Source organism: Trichoderma aggressivum (genome assembly GCF_033847375.1).
Source record: "Trichoderma aggressivum f. europaeum strain CBS 100526 chromosome Unknown scaffold_020, whole genome shotgun sequence".
NCBI lineage: Eukaryota > Fungi > Ascomycota > Sordariomycetes > Hypocreales > Hypocreaceae > Trichoderma > Trichoderma aggressivum.
In genome coordinates, this window is record NW_026946386.1 from 328,432 (window position 1) to 346,377 (window position 17,946).

The 17,946-nt window shown below is 52.1% G+C and overlaps 3 protein-coding genes across 3 annotated transcripts; 1 reads left to right on the forward strand and 2 right to left on the reverse strand.

Moving 5' to 3' along the window:
- Positions 1–405: 405 nt before the first annotated feature.
- Triagg1_5646 (uncharacterized protein) lies at positions 406–10,131 on the reverse strand (the record flags this gene model as incomplete). Its single annotated transcript, XM_062900183.1, has 2 exons — positions 406–3,562; positions 3,641–10,131. 2 exons carry the CDS (start codon positions 10,129–10,131, stop codon positions 406–408), a joined length of 9,648 nt encoding a protein of 3,215 aa, XP_062755446.1.
- Positions 10,132–11,872: 1,741 nt separating this feature from the next.
- On the forward strand, positions 11,873–13,507 carry Triagg1_5647 (uncharacterized protein; the record flags this gene model as incomplete). The annotated part of the gene is made up of 3 exons (XM_062900184.1): positions 11,873–12,202; positions 12,265–12,531; positions 12,584–13,507. The coding sequence occupies 3 exons, from the start codon at positions 11,873–11,875 to the stop codon at positions 13,505–13,507; spliced, it is 1,521 nt and encodes a 506-aa protein (XP_062755447.1).
- A 547-nt stretch (positions 13,508–14,054) lies between these two features.
- Triagg1_5648 (uncharacterized protein) lies at positions 14,055–17,029 on the reverse strand (the record flags this gene model as incomplete). Its single annotated transcript, XM_062900186.1, has 4 exons — positions 14,055–14,081; positions 14,134–14,504; positions 14,582–16,733; positions 16,823–17,029. 4 exons carry the CDS (start codon positions 17,027–17,029, stop codon positions 14,055–14,057), a joined length of 2,757 nt encoding a protein of 918 aa, XP_062755448.1.
- Positions 17,030–17,946: the final 917 nt, after the last annotated feature.

Here is a 17,946-nt window from a genome sequence, read left to right on the forward strand (position 1 = left end):
TTCACCTTATCGCATTCTTATATACCCATCTTTAACCCCAAGATCCTTCAAACGAGTCCATGTTCCAACTTACTCAAAAAACAATTCAAATACAATCAATAAAGCAGTACCACATGTCTTGCCAAACTATGTCAAATCCTCTCAAGACTTAACTCCCAAAATTTACAATTCAGCAACCCATTAAACATCTCCAACAAACACAAAAGATTATCACAGCAAATTCACACCAAGTTCAAACAAAACAAAAAAGTCTCTTGCATTAAAACAATGTGTCTTGGTCATACAATCATCCCTTCAAGCCATGCTTCTAATCCCAATTTTGTCTTCATCCTCCTCAAAATCTCCCATAAACAATACCATGATGAGAATACTAACAACATGCACGAAAAAATCAATCAATCCCAATCATCGCTCTCCCCCCCTGAATCTCCTGTTAAAGTCTTCCACCGCCACTCCGAGCATCTTGTACAGGAACCCTCTCTCGCTTCCGCCTCCCACGGGGATAAACGGCCCATTGGCCCCATCCCTCAGTGACAAACTGATTCCCGTGCGTTCCTTTGCAATCGTCTGGACGTCCTTCAGCGGCACGTCCCACTCGCTAGTCAGTCGCCGTGATCGGATCAAGAGGATGCGCGCAAAGGTGACCATGACAACCATGTCCTCCTTGGGCAGCTCGAGGTGGCCAATGTACTGCTCGTCAAAGTATCGGCCGTTGTCCACTTGCTTCAGCCAGTACTGTCCGAGCGCCTCTCGCGGGTTAAAGGGCCGCACAATTCCGTCATTGGGGACGAAGCGTGGGTATCGAGTGCGCTCCAGCTCAGCTCCGTCAAACACTGTCGTGGTATTGCGGATGCCCTCACTGACATTGCTAGCCATGTCGAGAATGCCCACTGCCGGTTTAGTCGCCAGCCCTAAAACACCCTTGCCAACACCCTTGAAGAAGCCCAAAGCGCCCTCCTGCTCGGCACCTTCTAGAGGCTTGAGCGCCAAACCACCGACTCCGGATGCAACACTCGTAAAGAGACTGTTGGCTCCAGCCGTCACGCCGTACAATGCGTGCTTTGGACGGTTCCTTGCCCTGGTAATCCGTCGTCGATCTTGAAACTGCTTGTCCATGGACGCTGCGGCAAGGCCCTTGCTCAAGCTTCCGGTGAATTTGGAGAAGCTGTCGGAGAATCCAAAAACAGTCTTCTTGGCGAATGATGCCGCACCCTTTGCGATGCCCATGCCGAATTCTTCGGGCCGATCGGAAAGAATGAGTCCCTGGTACGGCTCGTAAAAGATGTCGTTGACTCCGGATGAGATGTTGTTGAACAAGCCCACGGGATTGCCCAGGAAGTCTGCAGAACCCAAAATCTTGTGGATCTGGTACATGACCTCTTGGCTATAGTGGTTGGTGATGTTCTGGATCAGGATCTGCGTGGATACTCGGACATTCTCCAAAAGGAGCGCATTGAACCGCACTGGTGCGTCGTTGATGTTGCCAATGGCCATCGTCATCACGTTCAGGAAGAACATGAGCGGGTTGTGAGACGATGTTTTATCCTCCGCGTTTACGCGCTCCGTCCTCATGAAGCTGAGATCCACCTGCATCGGCTGGATGTTGAGGACTTCGAAATAAATGTCTTGGCCAGTATCCCGCTGTGATGGCTCTGGGATATCCAAATCTTCGTCACAAAGTTGACCCTCTTCCACCTCGGAGCTCCAGCTTGCGCCGGGAACATTCGAAAAGTCCAAAAGGGCGAATACGAAATCTTCGTCGAGATCAATCGTCATCTGCTGTAGAAGGATACTGGCATATTTGATGTAGAGCACACCGTAAGAGTCATCCTTCACTCGACTAACCATGGCATGCAGGGACGGGTGGGCTTCGATTTCTTGCGCCTTCTGCGGCACCACGCTTGGATATAGGACCATGGGGAACAGCCCACCATAGAGTTGGTTGTCAATTTGCATCCATTTGATGGCCAGCGACACCGTTTGAACCACGGGCGAATCAGTCATGCGAAATTGGACGTCTCGGAATGTAACGTAGGCGAGCTCTTTCAGTTGAGCGTTGATGAACGAAATGCCAACACCAGACAACTTGAGCTGGGCCACGAATGTCGCATCAGTATCTTGAGACTTGACCTCGAAAGCCTCCGGTCCAGTGTTTGTCCTGGACAGAGTTTTCTGTCTGTACAGACTATGACTGGGTCGGAAGTTGCTTAGAATGAGAGTCTGTGTAGGACCGTCCGCGGCAACATTGATATCAATAATCTTTTGCGTGCCATTGGGGCTTGTAAACTTCATTGGGAACTGGTTGCCAATTTCCGCCAGTTTGACGTGCCGCTCCCTGCCAGCCGTAGAAATGACCACCTCGCGGAACTTAGCTGCTGGGAAATCCCATGCGTATGGCATGATACTCCTAGGTGGCAGGCGATATCGGATGGGCTTCCAGCCGCTTCGGTCCTCTACATCGTCCTCTTCAACCGTGGGATTTGCTTGGTAGAACGTAAACTCAGTGTCGCTCTCATTGCGCATTGAGAAAGGCCAGTTCTTGGTTTCGACGCTGAAATGCAAGAAAATGGTGGAGTCCTCTACAAGAATCTCCACGCGGATAAGGCGTTGACGCTGACCTGCCTTGGCAATCTTGACGTGCGTCGTTCCGACATCTGCGATATTAAACGGCGAGGTCCACTGATTGTTCATTCCGGGGAAGCAAAGGCACAGCTGCTTGACTGTAGAGTTCTGCATAAAGTGAAGTGGCTGTAGGGCCCCAGGTCCCAGCGTCATGTAACCCGACGAGCTGGACTCCCGTATCAGAATCTCCTCATCCAATTTGTTCTTGAGCACAAAGCGCGGAGCAAGCGTAACGACTTTCGTCATCTTATACTTTCCTTCTCCAGATTGGATAGTGATACCCAGGTGGATCTCCTTGTTTCTGTTAGACCCAGAGTTGAGAATGACCTCAGATGTGCTACCAATGGCATCAAAACTCTGAGGCTTGCTCCATTCGGAATCTGCCACCTTGAGCAATGCTCGGTTGCGAGTGTCGTCGTTTCCAAATGAGAACATGAATGGCAACGCCTTGGGTCGGTCATGATCGGAGGTGTTTATCAGGGGGAACTGGCCAGCCGCCGACTTCGCCTGCTGCAAGAAGCTCTTGGCCCTGACCGTAAGATCCAACCCCGTCTTATTGAGGATGACGTACGGGCTGTAGACCGTGACCTTGAAGGCGCCGCCGCTGTTGGGAATCTTGTGGTAGTGAAGACTAAGGTTGAGAGAAAGGCCTTGGTCATCCTTGACTACAATGCGAGATTCTCTGCGGAAATCTTCGTTTGTGCCAGAGTTTATGATAGCAAAGTCACTTGGTTTGAAGACAGTATCCTGCATGTCGACATTGAGCAAGAGTAGATGAGAGAGCTCAACGACATGAACAGGGCTGACACCGCCCTTCCGAAGGAAGTTCGACCAATCCTTCTTAGTGTTCTTGTCGTAGATTCTGTACTTGAAGTCGTACGGAAGGAGATTCTCCAGCGTGACTGGCGCAGATAGCTTAATCTTCATGTACGGATAGGATCTAAAAAAGGAGCGACATCCAGTCAGCGTCGAAATAAGGGATGATAGTACATAGGGGTACGGGGAAGCGCGCTCTTACCTGGTGATAGGGCTGGAGTTATCAAACGACGCATGCGCCTGGAAGTAAAAAGGATCACTGTCTCCCTTGCAAACAATCTGCCTAGTTGGGCGCTTCAACAAGTCTTTCCACCAAAGCTGCTCTGAGCTCCACTGATAGCCAAACCCGCTGTCTGGTCTCACGAGCACCCTCTTTTCATACACAGCCCCAACCGGTGCGGGTCGAGAATCACCGGGAGCAATCTTTTCAATCTTGAGCAAATGACCCTCCTGGGCATCGTAGATACCGAGTTCCACGGGAATCTGTGTGGCATTCTCAACAACGAGTGGAGAACGCAGCGTGACATATTTGACATTGTCGGCTCCTAAACTCACTTCCACGCAGAGTTTGTGCAAGATGTTATCGGTTTTGGGGCGAAGGCTATACAAAAACTCCCCTTCTCGATTCAAGCGGACATTCTTAATTGGATCAAATCCGCTCGCCTCGAGCTGGATGCCTACATCGTTTGGCTGCGAGTCGGCGAGGATCGTCTCACGCATCTTCTCCCATTGCTCAAAGCTCCATGGAGCTTCTTGCCCGTCTTCAAGTTGCAGGGTGATTGGCTCGGAGCTGGTAGGGCTCTTGGAATGAATGATGGCATTAAAGCCCGTATAGTTTCTGATTCGGTACGGAGCTTCGACGCCTCGAGGCTTCTCGAGAACATTCTCAGCAGCCGTCAAGAAGTCAAAAGACTTGGAGGCCAGTGCAATTGTTGCCGTTGTGACCGTAATATCGAACGTCTTTTTCGATACCACATCAACAGAGAGGAAGCTAGTGATTGGATCCTTGGCCACTCCAAGGCCAACCTGCCATGGCTCCAAAAGAGGCTCCCAGCTCGACTTTGAGAAATTGTACACGTTGGAATACATATCAATGGCCGCCTCAGCCTTCAAATTCGACGTCCAATTTTCAGCGGTGGCTGTGAAGTTCTGAATTCCAATATCAAGGATCGGAAGTTCGTGCAGGTCGCCGATCAGCACGATTCGGACGCCATCTACAGTGGCAGACAAGTTTTCATTCTTTGGAGGCGCGGAGTATCTTTCAGCATAAGTGATGGCCCTCGCAGTTGCTGCAGTAGTTGTTGTTCTACCTGCATGACTACTCTTGCCAGTTGTCGAGGCGCCACCACGCCCACTGGACGCCCTGTGCCTTGTCTTTGATCTCAACTGCTTCGCCTTTTGATCAGCGGCTGACTCCTTTGGTCCCTTGGAATCCGTTCCAGATAATTCTCCTGCTCTTCCGATAATCTGGAGAGCGAGTAAAATGTCTCTTAGAGAAAGCCTCAGTATAAGTGGCTCAATCTCAATATTGATGTCTGTGGAGTTGGGCTGTGGATTATTCATGCTCATCTGTATCGAGAAATCGTCAATGATTCTCAAGCGAGATGTCTCAAACTTGTCCATCCGGCACAAAAACATGCCAATCTGTGAAATTTGAAACGTAAGAGCGTGTTGTTGTGACAGAAGAACCTGGCGAATTCCGAGGACAATTGCTTCTGAGCTTGAGCTCAGCGGATTGGCGATCAAGATGACTTGAGCATCCACAAGGTTGACCCGGAAAGAGATATCCATTGAAGTTTGAGCCGTCGGCTGTGTCTCTAAAGAGGCTTCTGCTGCAGAGATGCTACGCCGAGGAGAACTTATAGATGGTCGCTGCGAATACGACATTTGCGTTGATTCCGTGTCTGATTCCTCGGGAGAACTCAGCATGCTTTCAGTATCAATTGGACTTGCTTCCTCCATTGTCAACCCTTCAGTGGCAAACTTTTGGATGGCGAAGAGGTAGTCGAGAGCAAAAATGACACGAGGGCTATCAATAGTGGCCATTGCAATGACGCTGCGTTCTGTTCCACCAGACATTGTCACGCTGGCCATCAACTGCTGCGCTTCTTTGTTAGAAGACGTCATGATTCGGCGGTACTTGTTCGTATCCCTAGGACGAGTGTCGTAAATTGTAAAAGATCGAACCAGGACCTCGGCTTCTATCGAGCCATCAGACATCATTCTCGTCTTGACATGTGTGTCGTCCAAAGAGAAGCGAGAAAGACTGCAGGCGGCCACATCGTTAACAGGGCCCTCTTCTGGGGTCATGATGACCTCGAGGCCAACAGTATTCACGTTGAACACAAAATCCAGCTTGGTCCACGCGTCGGAGAGCGAACCTAGTTCGGGGCCAAGACTGATCAATGGCTGCTCATTGGAGTTGGACTGGTCATCAGAAGGCGAGCCTTTAGCACGCTCCAAGGTTTGGTCATCAACAAGCCGTTCAGCCTCCGCATTAGCATCGCCATCTCCACTAAAGGCAGCCGGGACGGATCTTGAAATCTCCATCAAGAATTTCAGTTGGTGTTGAGTCAACTGAAGCTTGATATCGGACACGGTTCCTTCTATCTCGGTCTCCGGTCTCTTCACGCCCTCAACATGTTCAGCATGAGTGATGTGGAATCCGAGGTCGACGTGGTCAATCATTTCCAACTCCTCAGACTTGTTGTCGGCATAATGGAAGTCTGAAGTGAGACGAATATTTCTGATTCCTGCAGAGATTTTCATTGCAATTGTCGCACCGTGGCTATCGTCGAGAGGAACAAACTTGTTCTGTGCATAGATTTCTCCAAGGTAGGCTGTAATGAGATCACGGTGGGGACGGCCTGGGATTACGGCCCGCGGGAAGACGACGATGGGTGTATTGACCACAACATCAAACTTGATCTTGCTAGGGCTCTGCTGAATCTGGTTGGCCCTGTTCAAAGCAACCTGGCGGGCGGCATTGTATAGTGCCTGCATCTTTCCAAACTTGACCAAGAAATCAATGATCTTGCGGAACGGTTCCTCCACAAAGTTGACCTTGACAGATCCCGCACGAAGGAATATTGAACTATCGTATCCAGGGTACGCTTGGGGATTCTCAGGGTCAAAAGTCTCGTAGCGAAAGTCGGCGAGATCGTCTCCCTGGATGGTCACGAGCTTCCGGAGGTGGGAATCCTCTGAGACGCCCAAGTTGACATCGTCGATGAGAGAGAGGTCGCCAAGCTTGGCCGAGATTCTCATCGTCTGGCCCCGAAGGAAGATGCCAGCATCACCTTGGTTGAAAGAAAGAGTTGCCAATTTGATGCCATCATTGTTCAGAATAAGCCGAATACTCTTCAGTTCAACCTTGACGCGGATAGAGCTAGTTGCACTCGTATTCTGCTTGGGCTCTTGTATAACCACACTGTCAACTGCTACATCATCTTCGGCAGCGTTGTCAATCTGAGGGGGGCCAGATCGGCCCGTCTGCTCGTCGGCATTATTATTTGTAAAAGTCACAAGAATAAAGTCCAACAAGGTGAGGAGCGTCTTCCGAGTGACAACCAGGTTGATGGTAGATATAGTGGTGGTAATGTTGGTTTCAACACCTTCGTACACGGGCATGAACTCGGGTGACTGGCGATTGACCCTGACAAATTTGACGTGAACAAGGCTTCGTCCAGCTTGGAGGTCCTCTCGGTCTCCAGTAGACACAATCGACTTGAATTCGGCAGGCGGATTGTCCACAAAGTCGTCCATAGTTACTGACCCAAGGGAAACTTCGGCCGCCATGTCGTAGGGTCGAGTATAGAAGGACAGATCGAAGCGTTCTGCTACTAGCTCCACCAAAAGGACGTCTTGCTTCGCCCGGCTCGGATCGCTTCGATAAAGCGAGCCCTTTAGGGTGTCTACTTTGAAGTTGAATTCGAAGCTCCGCTGTTGCATTCTAAACTGCTCGCCGTGAGTTCCGTCTTCGGCGTCCTCGAAATCATCATCGTCATCATCAATGTCCTCCAAGATGACGGCGGTAGAAGACTGGAGGAATGGGAACGCAGATTGTCGGCGGTCACGCATCGACCTAAGCGCGGATCGGCTGGAGGCATTGCTAGCTAGTCGTGGGCGTGAAGAATGACGTGAAGAAGGCCTTGCTTGAGTGGTGGCGGCAGATTGCACTGCCTTTTGCTCCGCCTCGGCGCTGAATCGTGGTATGGCAACATCGATAACCTGCATCAAGTTCTTGTACTTGGCATCGGATACGGTGGCATGCAGCATTGGCAAGTGGCCAGAGACCTTTAGCTTTGTGAGATTAGGCGCTTTGGGCAGAATTGACATTTCCACCACGAAATCGACATTGATCTCCTCGACTACATGTAGCTGCGAGCCGCGATCGCCAGGTTTGCTGGTGAGCTGAGCCTTGGTTTCTTCGATGGAAGGCCCAATGAGGACTTGCGTCGAGGTAAACTTGACGATGAACCTGTCGTACATGGCCGACTCAAGACGTTTGAAGTCTTCTTCGTTGTAAGACTGGCGCTGCTTGGACTGGATCTCCGCCAAGGTCTCTTGATCGACCAACTGGCTGTTCACGTGCATGTGACCGGCATCGACAACGAGACAAGTAGAATGCTCCGTGGTAATGCTGACGGGAATGATGATCAGCGGCGCTTGCAGGTCGAGCTCGGCGTTGATGGTTTTGTGTTCTTCCAGCGCAAACTCCAAGCCTACTCGTGTCTGCTCCCGAATGCCCTCCACGGTGGCCCCGGCGGTCTCCATCAGAGCCGCAATCGACTCCATGTGCCTCTCAGGAGGTCGGAAGAAGTCGACGATGCCGACTACAAAGTTGGGGTTCCAGACAACTTCGAGGGGTTTCAGCTTGCCCACGACGGCAATGTCGCCTTCTCGTTCAAGAGGGTTCTGCTCAATCTCGAATTCGAAAAAAGGCTCCTCTTCCGCCGTTTCCAGCTCCTCGAGAGAAATTGGCTTCCGCTTCTGGGCATCCTTTACGCGAACAATCTCTGGATAAAGACTATCGGGAGTCGTACCATCATTGACTCGCAGGCCACCAAGACTGATGCTAGCCAGTACAGAGTCCTTTCTCTGTAGCGCCTTGGCTTTGAATAAGTCAAAGTGTAAGCTAAGGAGATCCATGGTGCCGTGATGTGGGCTCTTCTTGAGCGTGAAGCTGCCGGTGCTGAGCGCCGCCTCGATGCACATGTTGACGGCTTCACGGGGAACATCGACAGATTCAGCGAGCGCAGCCTTTTCGTCCCAGTCAATCATGTCATAGAGTTCCTTCCTCTGCTCTTCTGTCATCTGCGTGTTCTCTTCATTTTGCTGGATGGTGCCCGTCGGCTTGGAACCCCACATCCAAGCAACCCAGCCCTGCTGCTGAGGCTGCTGAGGCTGCTTGCTCAGGGCTGCGGCATTCTCCTTTTTCAGTTGGTTTCGAGCCAGCGATCTCCAGAACCGAAGGTCCTCGTAGCTAAGCTTAAATTCAAGCTTGTCAAAGTCGCCAGACTCATTGGCTTCGAGCTGCAAGCCCTGCTTCTTCTTTTTGAAGAGGTCGATATACCGCCTGCGGTCATCACGACGCTCTTTGAAATAGCCCCACGACCACTTACGATTCCTGTCGTGGATCTTACCCAGGATGGCATTCCCCGCAAACAGCAGCCAGGCTCTCGGATCCTCCTTTGGACTAACGCCCTTTGGTTTGAGCGCTTTGTATTCTTGGTGGCGGATGAAGTAATGGAAGAGGTCTACCATCATCAGGGCATCGCGATACTGGTCGTCATCTAGAACGACACCAATCTCGTCAAACAATAGAGTAGCCTTGAACTTGGGCGCCTCAATGGCACCGGACTTGTCCAGCTCAATCTTTGCCTGTCCACTGACGGGCTTCAAGATGAATTGGTTGCTCGAGTCGGGGTCGTGAATCTTTGCGAGCATGCCCTTAAACTTGTCGACCATGTCACTGTGTGTCATTGCCCCTTGAGAGTCGTTTCCGGTTTGGCGGCCACTGCTGAAGAGGTCCGAGTCCGTGTTCCAGTATACCGCCAGGGAGCCCAACGTGGCGAGCTTGTGTGTAGTCGTAGACGACTGCTGGATGAAGGACGGCGTCCACTGGCCATCGGCACTGACAGCGCTAAACTCCTCGAGCGTGAAGCCAAGGGCGAAAGGATGACCCGGAGCTGATATGGAGTCTTCGTAGCGAATGTGAATGTTTTTGACCGTGATCTGGAGGTTGTCGGTGATCTTGGTCGCCAGGCTCTGGGCAAAGCTCTGGTTCTTCTTCTGCTCCTCCTGGCTCATGCCAGCCTTGTTCCGTTCCTTGAGCAGCTCGGCGCTCTCAAGCTTCTCCATCTTGAGCCTGTGTTTCCTGCGCTGCTCTTCGTCTTCGTCATATTCGGCCTCTTCTTTGGGACTCGCGAGCAGGTAGACATCTTCGATAAAGACCTTGACGGGAGCGCCGCGGATATTGGACCAGGGGATGTAGAGGGTGAGTTCGCCAAGGTGGCCCTCGATGACGTTGATGGGTAGCTTGAGCTGATCGAGAGCTTCTCGACGAAGCTCCAGGTTGCGGAGCTTGACGTCGCCGGACCAGATGCCAACCTTGAGCTGCGTAGGGTCGAAGTTCTTGACGTACATGCCCAGGAAGCGGTTGAGCAAGCCGGCGACGAGTCCTTCCAACATGTCGGCGACGGTGGTGCCGTAACCCGGGCCGGGACAGCGAGGGTCGGAGAGAGTTGTCGGTCGAAGGTCTATTCTATAGGAAGGACATTGGGGGATGTTGGGCTGTGCACAGCGAGTGCTCGCCGGTCGAGGTTCGCAATCGGCGCTCTTCCAGCGGTTGTCAGGCTACGTCTTGGGAGAGACGAGACTAGAGAGAGCAATTCGAAGAAGAAGAGACGAGATTGTCCGATGCGCAAATGCGGTTCGAAGTGGGGAGATTGGGCGCGGCTGGGGATTTCATGCAATGCGGAGTGCGTTTGATGCGTCGCGGCCTGACCGAGGAGGGGCAAGACAATGCAAAGAATGAGTCTGTCGAGGGTAGCTGAGGGCCTGCAGTGGCGATTTGAGCGGGGGAACAGGTGGTGCAGTGTCCCGGGCTGTGGCTCTAGGATACCGAGGATGTTGTGTGGAGTGGTGATGATATCGCAGGCCAGACAAAGACTCAATGGTAAACATCGATGGAGTGTTTGATTCAAGGCAGCACGGATTTATCACGATAGGGACACGAGGTGTTAGTGCAGCTCCAGCAGGCCTCAGGTCGCTGCCGCACTGCAAGGCACCTACAAACAGGCGCTGCGAGCTGCTAAAACCCCCTGCAAATATAGCGGCACCCTCTACGGAGCTTTTCAGTGCCTGGGCCAGGTTCAATGACGGAGGAGGATGACGTAAGGACTCCCCCCACCATGGCAGCTCGGGCCAATTGCTGTCCAGGGGCTTCGATTCGGTGCATCTTTGACGTCGACATTGATGTCGAGGGACAGATGGACAAAGTGTACACATTAGTGCTGATGGTTGATATGGCGATTGCTGGTACCTGGAAGCGAGAAATGCGCAGCATCTGGTACCTGGTACGAGTAGATGCAGAAGCTCAAGTACTAACAAGGTACTCGTACTTGTTTTGTTTTAGTGGCGTATTTCCTGTTTTAGCCAAGAGCTGGAAAGGAATCCGGGGTTGTCTGCATCACGATGTGTAGCTGTTTCTATCTCTTCGTCCATAATGTTAATAGAAGAAACAGTATATCTAAATCAATTAATGTCGATAATAATAATGGAATCATAGTACACCCTATCTTGATCCATCTTCCACTCGAGATGAGCCTAGCACAGTCGGGTCGAGTTGGTAGTAGCACAATAAATCCATCACCATCATCACCATCATCACCACCACTATAAACAATTCAACACCTATGCTAACGGTAGCACGCCCATAAACACCGCCACAAACGGTCTGTCCATTCATCCCATCAACTAGTACTAATAAACCCCCCAAAATCAAGCCTTCAAATGGCCATTCACCATCCACACCTTCGCAGCCTCTCCCGCTTCCCGTCAATGTCATACCCCAATGCGCGTGGCCATTACGTCACGGCCTCGGACCTCCCAATAATGTCATCATCGCATCACCACCTCCGTCTTCCGCTGATCAGATCCATTATCGGCATCGCTACTTGATTATTCCATCGTGATTTTAATGCAGGTCGCAATGCTCGATCAATTCTTGCAATGTGATGCAAAAAAAAAAGCTGTGCCGCAGCCGAGCTCACACTCCACAGAAATCGGTGTTACATGTGCCCATTAAGCTCAGCTCTTGCCGACGCATCTGTCCCGGGAATGTAGTTCATCCTTTACCAACTCAACCCCAATCCTCTTCTTTCTAAGGTACTCCGTATACCTTCAGTGAAGTCTCCAAGCAATCGACACCATGTTCAGATCCTTGCCGTCGCTTCGATCCCCGGGGAGGGCGCTGCATGTAGCTGCGAGCCTCGCCGGTTCCAGATCGCAGCCGTCAATAACACGACAGCCACTCTACCGATTAGATGCGAGAAGAACAGCAATTCGCTTCGCCAGTTCTTCCAGTCAACCTCCGAAACCGCCATCAGCCGATGAAGAGCGCGACAGACTTGCCCACCAGAAGCTCGAACCAAATCCCGAAGGCGTTTCCTCTACCAGCAGCGTCCGAACCGTACTGGAGGCCACTGAAGGAGCCACAACAGAGCTTCCTGGCGTCCACTCAAATCTCAAGCATGATATTGTACGCATTCGGTGATAATAGTACACTGCGAAGAGCATTAGATTAACCAAAAGCTATCATAGGATCTTGTCAAGGATACGTTTCGCCTGGACACAGTCCCTCGCGAATCTCACATCCTTGGTCTAGCCGGCACACTGCCATACCTTGCTACCTCTGTGTCGACCGTTTTCTTGGCCTTGAATCTCAACACCGACATTCCTTCTGGCAATCGTTTCTATAATATGATCTTCATGGAACATGGGACAGCGCAGTACCTCCTGGACCTCATCGAGCCGCTGCAGCTCGGATATGGCGCCGTCATCATCTCGTTCCTCGGCGCCATCCATTGGGTATGTCATTCCCCTTTTCAGTAATGAGATGGAATTTCTAACCGTCAGTTAGGGCCTCGAATATGCAGAAAAGAAGCCACAGCACGACCGCACTCGATTCCGCTACGGAACCGGTCTCGCCGCCTCCATCGTCGCCTGGCCCACGGTCCTCATGCCTCTCGAATACGCCCTGACAACACAGTTCGGCGCCTTTGTCGCGCTCTACTACGCCGATTCCCGCGCCACGCGGAAAGGCTGGGCGCCGCCGTGGTACGCCAAGTACCGCTTCCTCCTGACCGCCATGGTCGGGCTCGCCATCTTCATATCTCTCGTCGGCCGCGCCGAGATCTCTCAGCGGGCTGCGCTTAACAAGAAGAGCTTGCGGTCTAGAGTCGAGGAGCCCGGTATTGCGGATAAGCAGACAGATTGGACAAAGTTGGAGAAGGAGGAAAAAGATAGGATCAGAAAGGAAAAGGCCAAGAAGGCAAGAGAAGAGGGACAGGCAGAGAAGAAGAAGTCTCAGGATGGGTTGAAGGGCAAGGACAAGAAGAAGGATGAAAAGGAAGACGACAACGACGAGGATTCGGCCAAGGATAAGGGAGACGAAGAGGATGACTCTCAGGATAGCCAAAAGGGCGAGGCCAAAGGTGGCGACGAGTCCAAGGACAGTGACGAGTCCAAGGACAATGACGAGTCCAAGGACAGTGACGAGTCCAAGGACAGTGACGAGTCCAAGGACAGTGACGAGTCCAAGGACAGTGACGAGTCCAAGGACAGTGACGAGTCCAAGGACAGCGATGAGTCCAAAGACAACGATGAGTCCAAAGACAACGACAAACCCAAGGGTGGCAACAAGTCCAAGGATAACAAGTCCAAGGACAACAAGTCTAAAGACAATGACAAGTCCAAAGACGGCGAATCTGATCAAGATCAAGAAAAGACTGATCAGGACAATGAATCAGACAAAGGCAACAACGACAGCAAGAAAGATAAATAGCGCCGGAAGAACAACCTGTCCCGAACTTCATGTATTAGTATTCCATCAGCATTATAATAGCAATCATTAATTAGCCAAGCAATCCGTCACTTCACAAGCAATTTCACGCCCACAGACTAGAGCAGAAAGAAACAAGATGGTCGTAAATTAAAAAAATAAAAACGACAACTGAATAAGCTTTGGTATAAGTAAAAAGGCTAGAGTACTGCCCAGACAAAAAAGGTTCATCCGTTCATCCATAGCCTCCCACCTTGCAACCTTATAGAGTCCCTTCTCGTTATACCCCGAGTTCCCAAAAAGCAGTATGTCTGCATTATACTTCTATCAACCAAATTTTTTTCGTAAAAAAAGGGGGAAGGGAGGGGGTATGGGTTCCAACGCCTAAAAATGCACACAAGATGATCCCCCGTAAGGTCCAGCGATGAAGCGAGGCCTAGGGGAATGTTTGTTTCCTGTTTCGCCGATATCACAGGCTATCATTAGACGCACAGAGAAGCTCGGACATGATGCGTTGTTCATCGTATTCGTCAATCGTTACTCTTTTCCTCTAAGATCTGGCAAATCCTTGCTTGGCCTGTACACTGTTAGAGACTGAGGGATCAATGAGATTTGCAGGATTTCCCTACCTTCATCTGTTCAATTCTGGCCTTCAACTGACTTGTCACCTCAGCTGCTCGCCTCCAGCTCTCGGCTCCGTTGGAGCCCGACTGTGGCAATGACGATACGGGGCGGTCTCTGGCCGATGTCAACGTCGAATCGCTGCCATCGTCGTGCGAAGCGATGTTTCGGAATCCTCGAGCAGGAGATCCACGTCCGGATGATCCAGTGCTGCCTGCATAGCGCAGTTCCGGGCTGAACTTGTTTCGTGGATAAGGAGCATCGCCATTCTCCTTCTCTTCGGACATGGTGCTGGCGTAGCTCATCCTATTCCGTGAGCTTGGAGCAGCCATGGGGTCCCGATAAATCCCCCCGTCGTCGAATGTTGGAGAGGTAATACCTATTTGATTCGTCAGTCACCTATCCATCACAGGGAGTGCATCACAGGGAGTGGTAAAAATTAGACTCTCCACTTACCAGCCGATGCATTTAGGTGTTCAGCACGGCTCAGCGCCTTCTTGAGGCGCTCCAGCTCACGCCGTAGTCTATCATTGACTCCCTCTGCTGCCTCCGCATCGCTCCGGGCACGGACGAGCTGGGTCTCTTTCGCCTTGATACTCAGGACATCTCGGGTGTGGTCTTCAATAAGGCTGGCATTCTGGTTCTTCAGCTCTTGAATCTCCGACAAAAACTTGCTGCGTTCCTGACGCAAGTCATCGATATGCCGGGTCAAACGATCATTGGCGGTGCGCAATTCTTCCAACTCGGCCCTCTCGATGGCTGTGAGGCCGCTTGAAGGGGGCGGTGATTCCGAAGGCATCCGGGCGGGAGCCGCAGCAGGCTTAGCCAAGGAACGACCCGTCAGTCCTCGGGAGGGAGCCGCCTTTGCCGGCGGTGGTGTTGGTGGCAGAGGGTCTTCTTCTGGCATAATCGGGCCCGATCGGCGAGGTGATGAAGCCCCAGAAGCCCCAACCGCTCGCTTTTGGGGAGCTTTGAGCCCACCCGTCTTGGGCAGGCCCAGTTTGCTTCCTGCGGGCTTCGCCGCGGGAGGTGCCTCAGCTGCAGCAGCCGGCGCTGCTTTCTTGACGCCTGCTGCAGGCTTCTTGCCTCCGACCACCTTCTTCGGCGCTGCGGCCGGCGCTGGCTTGGGGACGGGCTTGGGCTTCTCTTTTGCCTTGACTTCGGCTGCTTCGAAGAATTCCTTGATTTTGGTCTTTCGAATATCGTCCAAGCCTTCCAAGTTTGGGGTCATGGCTCGTTCGCCAATGATCTTCATGATTGTTCCCAGAATCTCGGCACCACCATCTCGCAACCCCGGGGTTGATTCCGAAAGTAGCTTCTTTCCAGCCTCGCATAATTGAGCAATCTCGGGCTTGGCTGGAACGTCGCGCGTGGTCCGAAGACAACGAATGAGAAACTTCATGGTGCCCTCCTTTACCTGTGGATTTTTGTTTCCCAGGAAAGCAAAGATGTCTTCGAGACAGTCAGACAGCGACGTTGACTCAAAGGTAGCGTCAAGGGCACCGCCCAAAGCGTCGGCAACCGCAGCTTTCTTCTCCTTCAACCGTTCCATTATGGGCTGCATGACTGTGGTACGATGTTTGGAGAAAGCTTGGCGCAAACCCTTTGCCAGCAGTTCGATGCACTGGGCCGCTTGAGTAACGACAGCAACGTTGGCGTCCTTCATGCACTTGGCAAGGCCCCTAGTGATTTCGTTGAAGTCGCCATCCTTGATACGAGGGACATTGAGGATTGCATAAAGTCCCTCGACGGCCTCTTTACGATCTTTCCACTTGGACGAGGCAAGCTGTTCGTGGAAATTGGGCGCCAGTTTCTTTAGGACATCCTCAGGTTCGGCCAAGGCAAACGCGTCGATCTCAACTGGCTCCTCCGCCTCTTCTTCTTCACCCTCTTCTCCGTCCTCGTCGCCGCCGCCACCGCCCGACTCGGCAGCCTCCTGCTGACTTCGCAGCAGTCGCTCTTGTTTCGGGTTGCCCTCAGCCTTGACCTTTTCAAACTGCGCCTCGAGATCGGTTTGTTGCGTGGGTTTCAGATCCCCCCAGAACATGGGCTTCATAGCCTCTCGCAGCCACCTGTAGAGCTCCACCGCCAGTCCAGTAGCCTCAGCACGCACATTTTTATCAGCCGCACCAAAGGCCTTGGGTAGTGCTTTGAGGATAGGCTTGGGGTCGACAATCTTGCAGCCGTAGTTGTGGATGATCTGGGTCAAGGCGTTTAGTGTAGCCGCAACATTCTTGGGTACCTTGTTGCCAAGACCAGGCAGCACCTCTTCGATAACGGGGGCTGCCGTGTCCAGCTCGATATATAGCAGGATCGCTTCGAGGGAGTTTTGCTTGATGGCGGGTCGCGTTGAAGACAGACACTTCTCAACCATGGGGCTAATTGCGACGCCTCGCGTACGCAGAGCGCCATCTCGCCCGCCATACTTGAGGAATTCGCAGAGGGAGGTGATGGCTTCTTGCTGGGCAGCCACGTTGGAGTCGGAGACGGCAGATTTCCACAAACCCGGGTCGTTTAGAAAGGGTCGGAAGCAAGGGTCGGACTCATCCGGTGATTTGGCAAACTGTTTAGCAACATCTTCATAGGCTTGTTTACGGACTTTCCAGTTCTAGATGTCAAGGGGTTTTCTAGTCAGCCAAAGGAGATTTCACGATGGGCCGTGTTGCAGAGAGCATAGGCAGATAAGTAACTAAGTACCTTGTGTGAAAAGCGGTCGGGGAGCGGCAAGGAGCTGAGATCCTCTTCTTCGGCCATGGCGGCTCGGGTGGGCAGCGAAAGGTACCTAAACGCTGACGAGGTCTGGGAATGCTTCTGCTCCGAGGAATCTGCTGGCCGTTCATCAATTAGATTGGCGATTCTGCGGATGAGCTTCTTGAACGGGTGGTGACGCCGTCGCGACTCCATCGTGCAAGGCCTCACGAGGCTAGCCAGAGGGGAAGTAGGGAAGACAAGAAGGCAACATACCACAGACGATGAAGAGGTTGGCGTGAATCCGTCAGGAGTGGTTAAGCGGAAGATCCAGGAGGCTACTTTGTACTTTTTCCCCAAGAGCAATACCGGGGATCGCGGCCGCCAGTGTCAGTTACCCTGCCGTCCTTGAGCTGCGCGACCGGGATCAGGATAGGCAAGAAAGCGGCGATGCCTCTCGGCGGGCCGTGTGCCTATGCAGGTATAAAATAATGTTCGTATGAAAAGACGGAATAATATGTACAAGACGCAAGGAGGGGGGAAGCGGTGCCGGGGATCGAGTCGGTGGGAGGCTGTGATTTGCTGGCCGGGGCGGTTCGGTGCGCGGCAGAAGCTGCAGAGTTGCGAGCGCTGACTCGGGAGCGGGAGGTTGTGTCTCGTGATGCTCGCCGTGCATGCAGAAACTCGGTCGAGTTGGGGGAGAAAGTTGTTGGTTTTTGTCTTGTTTTGTTTTGTCTTGTCTTGTGCTCTCGTTGGTTGGGTGAGCTGTGCTTTGCTGTGGGTTGCCCATCACAGGTCAACAAATCCCACCCATCACCTGATTGCTCCAATCAGCAGCCCGCGCTGGCAGGGCTATCCTGAACTCGGACTAACACCGCATGGGTGCATATAAACAAATGGATTTTCCGGGTGTCTGTTTGGCCAGAGATGCGAAGGAAAATAGTGGCAATAGTAAAAGGCTAGAAACCGGTATTGCATGGATGCCTTTCTATTTGTCGATTTATTTACTTGCCATGGCATTACTTCTCGTTCATGCATGCAGCATTCCATCTGCACAGCTCTGCTCCAAGGTACCTCTGTAGGGTATTGCGATTGCGATTGCGATTGCGATTGCGATTGCGGGATCCCCCTCC